This window comes from Daldinia caldariorum, assembly GCF_022478825.1.
Source record: "Daldinia caldariorum strain CBS 122874 unplaced genomic scaffold F4812scaffold_3, whole genome shotgun sequence".
Classification (NCBI taxonomy): domain Eukaryota; kingdom Fungi; phylum Ascomycota; class Sordariomycetes; order Xylariales; family Hypoxylaceae; genus Daldinia; species Daldinia caldariorum.
Window position 1 is genome coordinate 448,800 of NW_025953039.1, and position 12,263 is coordinate 461,062.

Below are 12,263 nucleotides of genomic sequence, written 5' to 3' on the forward strand. Positions count from 1 at the left end.
AGGGTATGTAGTACTGGGTATTAAGAGCTGAGAAAGAGGGATGGGTTGCGATGCGCAAACCTTATTTCCCCTCTTAGTGTAACCCCTCATACGCCTTATATGGTTTAGCCCGGTACGGTGCGGGGCTTTGATAACACAACATAAGGAAGGAATGCCAGAGATATGTACGTAAGAAATCAAGTCCATTTGCAGATGAATCTGTAGATACCAAGGTATCCGTAGATGCGGCGTTTGCAACAAGTCTTATCCGGGAATGTGGGTCACGCAACCTAGCGCAACCACTGAACCACAGCTTAAGCCGAGGGCTCAGACTAAAAATTTTAGAACATCCACTGCGGGAAAAGGTACCTTCGTCCGTCTTCGTTAGCCTTGTAAATGCCTTACTTTTTTTTTTTTATTCCGGGCCATCGAATATTTTCCGTACCTTTCTAACAACCTAACAACTACTCCTCATGGTCCGTCTACCCTACTACATACTAATAAGTACCTAAGCTTTGTGAAAGATCCATTTAGTAGTACTTCGTCGGGAACATTCCCTTCCTGTATGCTACCTTAAATGTGTGGCATTTGCACCGTGCGACCGCACACGACCTCTCCGGCTTCAGTACAAATTCCATAGACACCGCGCATGGCCGATTCAGATCTGAACAATGCCATTCGTGATGACGCCCCGCCGGGTGAAGATTCGATTCTCTCGGTACACTACTGACCGCTTATTCCTTGTCATGCGCACGTGAAAACTAACCTCGCACACAGTCTCGAGGACTCGAGGCCTTCACAAGAAAGGTGACGACAACCGCGAGCCATTTGGTAGGGCCCGGGTCTGATCAGGCTGGGAATCACTACCACAACGCTATGGCTCAAGTCCATAAGCAGCTGAGGAAGCCCGGCATCCAAAGAGGCATGTTCACCATGGCTCGAACAACGCCGACCGACTTGGTTCGCTCCAAGTTCTCTACTACCGAAATCCAATCCCGCGCTTTAGCATACCTGCCTGACGACATGCTCAAAAACATACCTGAAAATGAAAACTCCTATTCATTATTTCAAGGCTTTCAAGCGACTTTTCCCGAGTTATCACAAGAGGGCAAAAAGCACAGGAGAAAAGTCTCGAGAGGGCGAAAAATGCTAGAAGACAGCCCAACAACCCCAGATAACCCCAACCACCTTAACAAGCTTAAGAAAGAAAGGTCTTCGCTTATGCATGAGCTTGAGATGCTTAGCATTCGAAAGAACATGGCAAGCTGCGAGATCCGCGAGATTGATAATAAGATAGCCAATCTAGCTGGCATGAGGCGCATCATCCTCGAGAGGCTAGCAGGTCTAGAACAGGAAGAAGCGCTTTTGGAACATGATAGTAGGTGGCCCCGCTGACGTGCCTTGAAGCCCTTGCTGACGTGCATCTTAGTTGTGGATATGGAGAGTCGGATAGAAGACGCTCAAATCCTTTTTGACGAAGCGGAGTCGATAGCTGCTGCTGTTGACACACCAAACAAATCAGACGATGACGACTTAGTAACGGATCAAGATGCAGATGAATTTATGTCAAAATCTATATACGAAAAGCTTCCTTCGAATACTCCCTCCAAGAAGAAGCACAAGACGACGAAACGAAAATCAATGCCTATATTGCACGAACACTTCGAACCAGGTTTTATGATACGGGAAATCAAGGCCCACGCTGATAATATCACGACGTTAGACTTTGATGTTCCTTTCGGCACTCTGGTTACTGCTTCTATGGATGACTTGGTTAAAGTGTGGGATCTAAATGCTGGACGTTGTATTGGATTGCTTGAAGGCCATACCGCCTCGGTGCGGGCACTGCAAGTAGAAGACAACATTCTTGCTACAGGTTCTATGGATGCTACTATCCGATTATGGGACTTGAGCAAGGCGCATTATGACCCGCAAGGTAGCCAATTTGGCAAAGACGACGAAGAGGACGACGGTATGGCTTTTGAGAATCCCGATGATCAACCAGTAGACCCCCCCGAGGGCAGCATGGCGGATTGTCCCCTTTTTACTCTGGAAGCCCATATGGATGAGATTACTACTCTGCACTTCCGGGGCAATACCCTCGTCTCTGGATCAGCGGATAAGACACTCCGTCAATGGGATCTGGTTAAAGGGCGATGCGTACAAACACTCGATGTCATGTGGGCAGCAGCTCAGGCTTCCGTTTCTATCGGTACAGGCGAAGGCACTTGGAGACAAACCGGCCGACCACCCACAGCGTCAGCTGATTTCGTGGGTGCGCTGCAAGTCTTCGAGTCCGCTCTAGCCTGTGGTACCGCCGATGGCATGGTTAGACTATGGGATTTGAGAAGCGGACAAGTTCACCGCAGCCTCGTTGGACACACTGGACCGGTGACATGCTTGCAATTCGACGACGTACATCTTGTGACGGGTAGTCTGGACCGAAGCATAAGAGTAAGTCATTTATTTTCATATCTTCTATTGACAAGATTGTATACTAACATAACCGTTTTGCAGATTTGGGACCTGCGTACGGGTTCCATATTTGATGCTTACGCGTACGACAACCCAGTCACGAGCATGATGTTCGACAACCGGCGCATCGTAAGTGCGGCGGGTGAGGACGTGGTTAAGATTTACGACAAGATGGAGTCGCGGCAGTGGGACTGCGGCGCGGGTATAACCGAAGCGGATAGCGGACCGGCACCGGCTATTGTGGAGCGCGTTCGCATCAAGGATGGCTACCTGGTCGAGGGACGCCGCGACGGACATGTAGGCGCTTGGGCGTGTTAAGCTCCTCGAGACTTGCACTAATAAGTGCGTGCCTTACGTATATGTACATATGTCAAAATTTTGCAATGGGAATACCTAAGCCAATGTCGCTATGCCAAGCAATAACTTTTAGAGTGGATTAGGTGAAATATGTTTGTGCTTGAATTGTCTCACCCGCTTTTTTTTAATAGTATATTAGCGTACCTGTTGAAGATCTGGAAACTGTTATCCAGTCTCGGCCCGCTTTCTAGACCGTGTCTCTTACTTTGATATCAGCTTATACCTCTTATATCCATTATCCATAATACCAAACTGTCATGGATTATAGCTTTTCGTAATTACTATAGTGCGTAGAAATAGCCTTAGAACCGACATACGCAACACGTATTTTCTAAAAAACTGTAGAAATGGGGAAGATCTCCTGAACCCACAATACTAAACAATCCACCATAAAAATGTATCAAGTGTTGCGCACCGATAAGCTTCCTATAATACAATATTCCGAACAAGTTCAGGTACTTACCTAGGTAAGTTCCGCCGGTATGGTATATTTCTATAATGTTGCCAAACATGCTTTTTATCCTTCGGTGTCCGCCAGAAGCCCGTTGGACCCTTCGCCGGAGCAATAAGACTCCACTAAGAGTAGTGCATCTGTATCGTACCTTGAAAGATTCACTATTGTCCCAAATGGGTACGGCATTGCAAGTCTAGGCGCGCTAGAACGGGAGTTGCAAATCGACCAATGATAATGTACGCTGCCCGCCGGACCTGGAAATCCGGCTGCTTTGAGATAATGGTTATGATTATGTAGGTGCTTTACATGAGGTAGGCAATGGGCAATGGCAAATGGCGCGTATAGGTACTTACCTAGGAGGTACCTAATCTTTCCTTCATAGGTATTGCCGTGGACATTAAAGATTACCTAACCTAAGGTACTTAAGCATGAAGGGTAAATCAACTTGAAAGTGACAATTGGAAAGCGCAGATACCGGAGGAGGTAATGACAGCCACAAACTGGAAAGTGCATTCATTCGTTTAGGTATGCAATGTTGAACAATTGGATCAAATTATGTAAGTCCTATAATAATACATGTAATACATGCAAAACTGGCAAGGCTCTATAGTAAATTGTGTATACTTTGGAGGTACCTCGTCGATTCCTTTGTGCTTATATAAAAAGAGCAGCTGGTCTCTTCAATTTACGCAGAAGACATTATATAATTAGATATTGAGGAGCTGCGACTCACGTATATCGTAATTGCTTCGATTCTAAGTCCAGGCTGTTAGGTCTACGATCTTTAAAGTTCATCTATCAGGGATAGTCAAGTCCGTTGACGGGAAATCGTCACCGTCGTCTTTTCTGTCTAATTCCCTAATAATATAAGCTTAGATGTGTCATTTTTTTTATAACCCTTCCACCTATATCAATATGTCGGCAATGCTGATGGCGCCGCCACCAAAGAGCCCTCTGGCTCGTTACCGCATTCTATCCCCCACGGCCAACGTCCGTGTCAGCCCCCTGTGTCTGGGGGCTATGAATTTCGGCGTAGCTTGGGCCGACCACATGGGCGCTTGCGACCAGAAGACTACCGAAGAGATCCTCGACTTCTTCTACGGGCAGGGCGGCAATTTCATTGACACGGCCAACAATTACCAGGCCGAGCAGTCTGAGAAGTGGATCGGAGAGTGGATGAAGAAGCGAGGTGTTCGTGACCAAATGGGTATGCTACCTCCCTTATTCTAGTGTTTCCTCTAGATTGATTGTAGAAACACGTATGACGAAATTTACTCTGCTAAGAGAGATATCGGCTGTAGTAATCGCCACTAAATACAGCACCAGCTATAGACCCAACTACGAAGAAATTATTATTAATAACCAGGGCAATGGCACCAAGAGTTTACATGTATCTGTCAACGAAAGTTTGAGAAAGCTACAGACGGACTATATTGACCTGGTATTATATCTTCAACTACTTAGCAACAACGTCGCATGGGACTGCTAACATTGGGATGTAGCTCTATGTGCATTGGTGGGACGGTAGCACATCGATCCCCGAGCTTATGCAATCACTCAACCATCTTGTACTAGCAGGGAAGGTTCTTTACCTTGGAATCAGCGACACGCCAGCCTGGGTTGTGAGCAAGGCCAATGAGTATGCTCGCAACCACGGGTTACGCCAGTTCAGCGTTTACCAGGGTCGGTGGTCCGCCGCCTCGCGCGACTTCGAGCGAGAAATCATCGCCATGACCAAGGCCGAGGGGATGAGCCTTGCTCCGTGGGGTGCACTTGGCGGAGGCAAATTCAAGACAGAAGAACAACGCCTGAGGAAGACTGTCGGACGCGCTGGCGAAGCTACTGAGGCGGAAATTAACGTTAGCCGGGCCCTCGAGTCGGTAGCTATGCGCAAAAACACCATCATTACGAGTGTGGCTCAAGCGTACGTCATGCATAAAGCCCCGTACGTCTTCCCGATCATCGGCACGAGGACCAAAGAGCACTTGAAGGCCAACATCGAAGCTCTCACGTTGAACCTTGACGAAGATGACATTAAGGAAATCGAAAGCGCTGTTCCCTTCGAGCTCGGTTTCCCCGGTTCGTTCTTGTATGGTCCTCAGATGCCCGACCATCCGGGCAAGGTCTGGGTACTTAATATGGGAGGTGTAACCGACTACATCAGCGAGCCGAAACCGATCGCTCCGAAGAAGACAGGAGAATAGAGCACTCGTGCATTCTCGGATGTTTGGAGATGGCTCACATATCGGTATTATTGAAACATGGCCACCTGCCAGGAGCCTGTCAAGAATGCTAATTGCTAAGCCGGATTGATGGTCTGGTGGGAAGATGCTCCACGATGGGTTATCGTGAAGGTCAAGATGTGGATAGTATGATTTTACTCTCTTCTGGGAGAAGGAGTACATTTCAGTCAACATTTTAGGGAGATAGTTTGGAATTTTAACTACCTTACCTATATGTTGAATGCAAGGAAGCGCGTACCTTAAATGAGCTTTTTATGTAGAGCGAGGGGGAATTTTAAGTGATATCATTAAAAGGGGGCATTTACGATATATATTCCAAGCATTATACTACGCTTATACACACAAACAGCACCCAGCACCCCTGAGCTAGAAACTCCCCAAGCCTGGGGTCTTGCAACCGTTTTGACGAAAGTAATCGTGCGTGATATAGGATAACGAGTTATTACTTCAAGTATTTTAGAACTGCATTACATCACAATGTGCAGTTCTAACATGCCGTCGATAATACCAACGAGACTAATTTAATCGTGAATAAAAATAAGAGATGAGAGTTTGATTTCATTTCTTCGAACCAACTTGGACTTTCCTGATTGGAAATTACCTAATCTCATAAGACCTATGTAAGTACCTAGATCTAGTCTAGGATCTCACGTGGAAGTAGCATCTATACGGTCCCTACTTCTATAAGTTAAAGTCTATATAGGAGGTGCTCAGGTCATCACGCCTTCTCTATTTCTCTTTCCTACACCGTACCTAGTAATATCCCAAAACACGTAGAAACTTTTCAATCCACCCTTAAACCCATCCATTTTAAACTAAGCGTACACGTTAGACATTAACCATCTCACTTCTACTTTAGTGGATAATTAAGAAACCGCATGCACAAAGTCTTCACGGCTATATTTTCCTATATAAGGCCCTGTACTGCTTTTACATTTCAGTTAAGTCTATTATTATCATCATGGAATATGACCCTGGAATTTACGAGCCAGGACCTTACGAGCCAGGAACACTACAGATGGACGAATGGCCCACGATCCCGTCGTCTATGGACCCTATACTATCTAGTTCCACGGGTTACCAGCCCCCGAATAGTACTACTGAGGCCACAGAGCTCAGAGAACATACTCGATCTCCGAGTACTGACGAAAATCCCCCTTCCGAACCAGACGAGATTCCAGGTTTAGATATTAACACGATTGGGGCTATGTCAACCTCTCCTGTCCGCGCGAATGTGAAGCGGAGACGATCCGTGGTATCTGCTCCTGGAGATATCTTGGCTCGCCAGTCATCGAGGTATAGTACTAAGTCCTAGTATCCATTACTGGAGCCTATTTCTTTAAATTTCAACGTTGAAATCAGCGTCTTCCGAGTTAGGCTAATATATACTGAGATAGGAGGGACAGAGAAACCGTACTAAGTAATGAAGATGATCCATACCGTCTTAGCAGCGAAAAAGCATCAGGTGCGGCTCATGAGAGAGTTCAAATCCACAGACAGGCAAGCAATACGAATCCTCGTTGCAAAAAACGGGCTGCTTCTCATCCTCAAGATACTGGTTCACGGAAGAGGCAAAGGGTAGACGGCGGGGATACGGTACCCGCCAATACAAGAGTCAAGAGGGATCGAAGTGCTCAGAAATCACAAGGAGTTACTCTACCTGAGCTACCGCTATTAGAACAAGATGAATGTATTGAAAGCGGCGGGGAAGTGGCATACGAGCGAAAAGGCATATTTCGGCTTAAGAAGGACAAAGAGAGAAATGCGTTCCGCTTCCCCAAGCCTCTCAGTCAGCCAGAACCAGTCTGGCGAGCAGGCGACGGGTTCTCAGAAGATGAAGCTAAGCCAAGCTTCTTATTATTCATGACCGGCATTTCCAAGCAGAAAAGAATTGAAGCAGGTCCAGGTTTGGGAAAACTACAATTAGAGACTGAGACTGCAAGTAGAGACAACGGGGGTGAATCGAAAATTGGCTGCACGAATGCTCGGAATTTAATGCTGGCTCAGAGTGGAACACGAATCCTAAGTGGTACATCAAAAGACGTTTGGCCTACCAAAGAAAACTTCGCAGAGAAATTGGGACCACGACATCAGAGATCCATCACTTCCGAAGGTCAAGAGGTTATTATTCCGTCTACCATATTGGAGCCATCTGCCCCAAAGCATCCATACAAAGATATGTCTTCGCATAAGTCCCTCCCCGTACGAAAAAGAAAGAATTCGGATTTCGAGAATTTCGGACGACACTTGAAGGAGAGTAGCAACTTACAATTTTCTGATAGCATAGGACATCAGGGCTCGAAGATGCAATATACCAACCAACCAAAGCCGGCGGACGGTGGATGTGAACAGGAAGAAGAATGTGAAGGAGATCTAGACGATGTGATTGCACCTTCAACGTGTTTCGAGAACGAGATCGACGAGGATCATGAAGCGCTTGGAACTAGCTACGAAGATACATTAGGTGCCGCTCGCAGTCGAGAGTCCAGTGCTAGAGATTCCGCCATTTTTGTAACCGAGGACACCGAAAACGAGCTGTCGGAAACTTGACTGGTATCCGTGTGACTTGAGACAGTAGACCGGGTCAATGCACGGACACTTACTCTATAAGCTTTTTAATTTCGCTCGATTCGACTTAACAAAAACATCGAAACAACCGCTCAGGTCTATGGGAATGGTAATAGGTGGATTGTGCATTTTTGCTCTTATATTCATATATACCCGACACGTAAGTCACTGTTATCAAATGGAGGGATTTCTTGTTACATTAAAGCATGTTCTTAAAACCATTGAACGCAAGGGCGTGATCAAGCACTATATAGGTCTAGGAGGTAGCTTTAGCAATGCTGTATTAAAGTCAATGCCAATTCACTCCGCAAGATAAGGGTGATCACTTAGCAATATATACAAGTTTAACAAAATCGAAAATTGTATATTATAAAACTTGAAGTTCCCTTCCGCTCTTAACGCCAGCCAGCTCCGGGTCCCTGGAAAGTTCTTGGTGAATAACTAGATGATACAGCTTTACACGTTCGTTTCAACCCTTTAGTTTCGGCTTTTTCCCCTTTTCTTCTTTCTTCTTCCTTCTTCTTTCTTTACTAGCTTGGTCTAACAATTACTTATTATCTTCTACTTCCCTTTGCCCTTGGGCAAGGCCTCGTTCTCGCCGAGCTCGCGGACGAAGATCTTGGTGCGGCCCTCGCCGCTGTAGTCCTCCATGCCGGTCTCGAAGCCGGGGCACACGCCGACGGCGAGGTAGCGGCCGTCGGGGCTGAAGGCCAGGGCGGCGACGCTGTCGGCGAACTTCTGGTACACCTTCATGCGGCGCTTGGCCTCGGCGTCCCAGAGGGCGACGGTGGCGTCGCCGCCGCCGCTGGCGAAGGTGCTGCCGTGGACGGGGTGGAAGGCTAGGGCGTTGACGGGGTATACGACGTCCGTGGTGGCGGTGCTACCGCCGCCGTCGGTTTGTGGTTGGGCCGTCCGGTGGCATTTGAATGCGTACTTGCGCGCCTGCGACTCGGCGCTCGCGTCGAACCACTCGACGGCGACGCGGCCCTCGATGGAGGAGGTGGCGTAGCCGGCGTCGGAGGGCATGGCGGCGACGGCGCGGGTGAGGAACTTGAGGGAGGACTCGCGCTGCTGCCAGGGTTGAGGAGGCTGCTGCTGCTGCTGGTCTGGGTGGGAGGATAGGGAGGCGGAGAGCGCGGACAGGTCGTAGATGTGCACGAGGCGCGAGGTCATGGCCACGACGAGCTTGGACGGGCTGGCGGCTATGGCGTGCGGCTTGCCGGGGAGGGGGATGGCGAGGGGGCCGAGGGACGGGTTCGTTGGGTCGTGCACGTGCAGCGTGCTGTCCCAGGAGGCGGATATGAGGAGAGCTTTGCGATCGGGGGTTAGCATTTATATATATAGAGAGAGAAAGAGAGAGAGAGAGAGAGAAAGAGATTTTCTTCTTTTCGCAGAATGGGAGGAGGGAGTCTCACAGTGTTCTTTGCTATACACGACCCTCCGCACGGGAGCGGCGTGCTTGCTCAGGGTGGTCTGCTCGCCGCTTTCGAGGTCGATGCGCCGGACCTGCCAGTCCATGCCGGCGCTGAAGGCCTCGTTGCCATCGCGCCCGAAGCACACGTCTAGCACCGGCGCGCGGTGCTCGAATGTTCGCAACAAGGTCCCGTGGGCCCCTTCCTCGCTGTTCCGTAGCGTGTCGTACAGATAGACGTTCTTGTCCCAGGACGAGGCTAGCAGGCGCGACGGCGAGTCGGGCGAGAATGCGAGCGCCGAGATGGCGTCGTTGGGAGGTTGCGCGAGCTCGAACTGCGTTGCTGTTTTTTTTTAAAGGGTCGCGTTTGTTAGCGGAAGTTTCCCATCATATGATCGAAGCAACGGATAGGAAAGTAATTTTGAAAATTAGGGGAGGGAATTGATATTTACCTGGTGGTGCCATGATGCTTTATTATACCAGGTACTCTATTAAAATATGGAAAAGGCTGAAAGCTCTCTCTAGCTTCTGATGAATCGGCAAAGTAAATATCAATACAATTGTACCTCTTCTGCTCTTGTAGGATGTTACAGGGGGGTTGAGAATTACCCCAGTGATAAGACAAGCTTAGCTCCACAACTACACACTTACCGTTCCATGCCCACTTTAATTTTCCCCGAAGCTCATCGAAGGTGGGATGGAGGGGCAATTCCAGTTAATGTTAAACGCGGCATTGTGCGACACTGGGAGGTACAAGTAGCTTTTTTCCCTTTTTCATCATCTTTAGGTATCCTGTGCTCTCATTCTCGTTCCCATTCCCGTATCTCCACCCTCAGCTCTATTTATCCTAGGCCATCGTACAATACAAAATCACAAAATGCCCTTTGCGCAACTTGTCTTGGGAAGTCCAGGCTCGGGAAAAAGCACATATTGCGATGGCAGTAAGCTAACCCTCCCTCCCCCAATTAGCTCTTCAGTGATCTTCTTAAATAAAGTATCCGGATTTTCTAATAGCTCCCGTTTTATAGTGCATCAGTTCATGAGCGCGATAGGGCGTGAATGCTCCGTTGTAAACCTAGACCCTGCGAACGACCACACGAGTTATCCCTGTGCCTTAGACATTCGCGATTTAATTACCCTTGAAGAGATTATGAGCGACGATCAGCTTGGCCCAAATGGCGGTATATTATACGCGTTTGAAGAGCTTGAGAATAATATGGAATGGCTTGAGAATGGACTGAAGGAGTTGGGAGAATCGTATATTCTATTCGACTGTCCTGGTCAAGTTGAGCTATATACGCATCACAACTCGCTCCGGAACGTCTTCTTCAAGCTCCAAAAGCTTGGCTACCGAGTACGCGCTTGTAGTAACCGTGTTTTTCTGAGCCTAACAACTAACAAGACTGTAGCTTGTCGCCGTTCACCTTTCCGACAGCTTCTGCCTTACCCAGCCTTCTCTATACATCTCCAACTTACTATTGACCCTTCGCGCCATGCTTCAGATGGATCTCCCTCATATTAACGTTCTCACCAAGATCGATAAAATCGCTTCCTATGACCCCTTACCCTTCAATCTCGATTACTATACCGAAGTACAAGACCTCTCGTACCTTATGACAGCCCTCGAAGAAGAATCACCCGCAATGCGTAGTGACAAGTTCCGTAGACTGAACGAAGCCATCGCCAACTTGGTGGAGAGTTTTGCCCTGGTTCGCTTTGAAGTCCTTGCCGTTGAGAATAAGAAGAGTATGACACATCTTCTGCGGGTTATCGATAGAGCAAGCGGTTATGTTTTCGGCGGCGCGGAGGGCGCAAATGACTCCATCTGGCAGGTTGCGATGCGCAATGAAAGTTCGATGATGGAGGTCCAAGACATCCAAGAAAGATGGGTTGACGCGAAAGATGCATATGACGCGGCAGAGGAAAAGGAGTGGGAGGAGCAGCGTAGAGGAATGGAGGGCAATACGGGAACTACCACACCAGACCTGATCCCAGACGATGACGATGATGAATTCGACGGGATGCCGCCCCCAACAGGTGATAGCGGAATTAAGGTGGTTCGCAAAAAGCAGTGATACCTTCTCAACCGTCGCTTATTTCCCCCATTTCTACGTCGACATCGTCTTCAGCGTCTCGTAAGTCTTCACGTTGTGGTAGTTCGAACTCGCCGAACATATTGCTGAAGGTGTCTCTAGTCTTTTCTTTTTGATCGTTTTCCGCTGCGAAAATGAGATTTCGAGCGCGGCGAATAGCTTCCTCTTCTGCCTTACGCATAGTACCGCTTACGTGGACAACGCGGAAGACGCATGGTTTCCCATTTTTGACGGGAACGCTATTCATGAAGGTGAGAGCGGCCCATACTAGGCGATAAGATGACCGCGAGATACGCAAAATGAAGGTAGAGGTGGCGGGGGAGAAGTATTTAACTAGTAACGCCAACGTGAGCTGTGTATAAGCGGCGACGAGTTCACGCTGCTAACTCACCTCCTAAGTTTCCACCTTCGATAAGTCCCGAGCCGTAGTCCCCAAAAAAATTTGCAACCTCTGCGCGTATGGCTCTAAGGAGACTCGCGGGGTTGAGCTGGTCGGTCGTAGGTTGGTTGATGACTACGACATCGGGAAGATCAGACAGGCTGCCGCCGAGCTCGGTCGGGTAGAGAATCTTCACTAGGAGGTAACGCTCCTTGATTCGGACCATCGTCTGTTAAGAAATTATCTGCTTTTTAAGACTTTCGAAGTTGTTCGAGGTGGTTATAAATAAGCACATGTGCAGTAG

The 12,263-nt window shown here is 48.2% G+C and overlaps 6 protein-coding genes across 6 annotated transcripts; 4 read left to right on the forward strand and 2 right to left on the reverse strand.

The window, feature by feature from the left end:
* Nucleotides 1-191: 191 nt before the first annotated feature.
* F4812DRAFT_417240 (mitochondrial division protein 1) lies at nt 192-2,991 on the forward strand. The gene is made up of 4 exons (XM_047933151.1): nt 192-697; nt 757-1,357; nt 1,409-2,433; nt 2,497-2,991. The coding sequence occupies exons 1-4, from the start codon at nt 629-631 to the stop codon at nt 2,770-2,772; spliced, it is 1,971 nt and encodes a 656-aa protein (XP_047792667.1). The 5' UTR covers nt 192-628; the 3' UTR covers nt 2,773-2,991.
* A 914-nt stretch (nt 2,992-3,905) lies between these two features.
* F4812DRAFT_417243 (norsolorinic acid reductase) lies at nt 3,906-5,865 on the forward strand. The gene is made up of 3 exons (XM_047933152.1): nt 3,906-4,472; nt 4,567-4,706; nt 4,768-5,865. Exons 1-3 carry the CDS (start codon nt 4,142-4,144, stop codon nt 5,467-5,469), a joined length of 1,173 nt encoding a protein of 390 aa, XP_047792668.1. The 5' UTR covers nt 3,906-4,141; the 3' UTR covers nt 5,470-5,865.
* Nucleotides 5,866-6,469: 604 nt separating this feature from the next.
* F4812DRAFT_468978 (uncharacterized protein) lies at nt 6,470-8,348 on the forward strand (the record flags this gene model as incomplete). The annotated part of the gene is made up of 2 exons (XM_047938830.1): nt 6,470-6,804; nt 6,906-8,348. The coding sequence occupies 2 exons, from the start codon at nt 6,470-6,472 to the stop codon at nt 8,056-8,058; spliced, it is 1,488 nt and encodes a 495-aa protein (XP_047792669.1). The 3' UTR covers nt 8,059-8,348.
* A 289-nt stretch (nt 8,349-8,637) lies between these two features.
* On the reverse strand, nt 8,638-9,952 carry F4812DRAFT_456362 (mitotic checkpoint protein BUB3; the record flags this gene model as incomplete). The annotated part of the gene is made up of 3 exons (XM_047936975.1): nt 8,638-9,386; nt 9,492-9,830; nt 9,940-9,952. The coding sequence occupies 3 exons, from the start codon at nt 9,950-9,952 to the stop codon at nt 8,638-8,640; spliced, it is 1,101 nt and encodes a 366-aa protein (XP_047792670.1).
* A 255-nt stretch (nt 9,953-10,207) lies between these two features.
* F4812DRAFT_262470 (uncharacterized protein) lies at nt 10,208-11,758 on the forward strand. Its single transcript, XM_047930822.1, has 3 exons — nt 10,208-10,428; nt 10,516-10,841; nt 10,897-11,758. The coding sequence occupies exons 1-3, from the start codon at nt 10,365-10,367 to the stop codon at nt 11,560-11,562; spliced, it is 1,056 nt and encodes a 351-aa protein (XP_047792671.1). The 5' UTR covers nt 10,208-10,364; the 3' UTR covers nt 11,563-11,758.
* Nucleotides 11,596-12,185, reverse strand: F4812DRAFT_456364 (Rpp14/Pop5 family-domain-containing protein; the record flags this gene model as incomplete). Its single annotated transcript, XM_047936976.1, has 3 exons — nt 11,596-11,706; nt 11,774-11,913; nt 11,972-12,185. The coding sequence occupies 3 exons, from the start codon at nt 12,183-12,185 to the stop codon at nt 11,596-11,598; spliced, it is 465 nt and encodes a 154-aa protein (XP_047792672.1).
* Nucleotides 12,186-12,263: the final 78 nt, after the last annotated feature.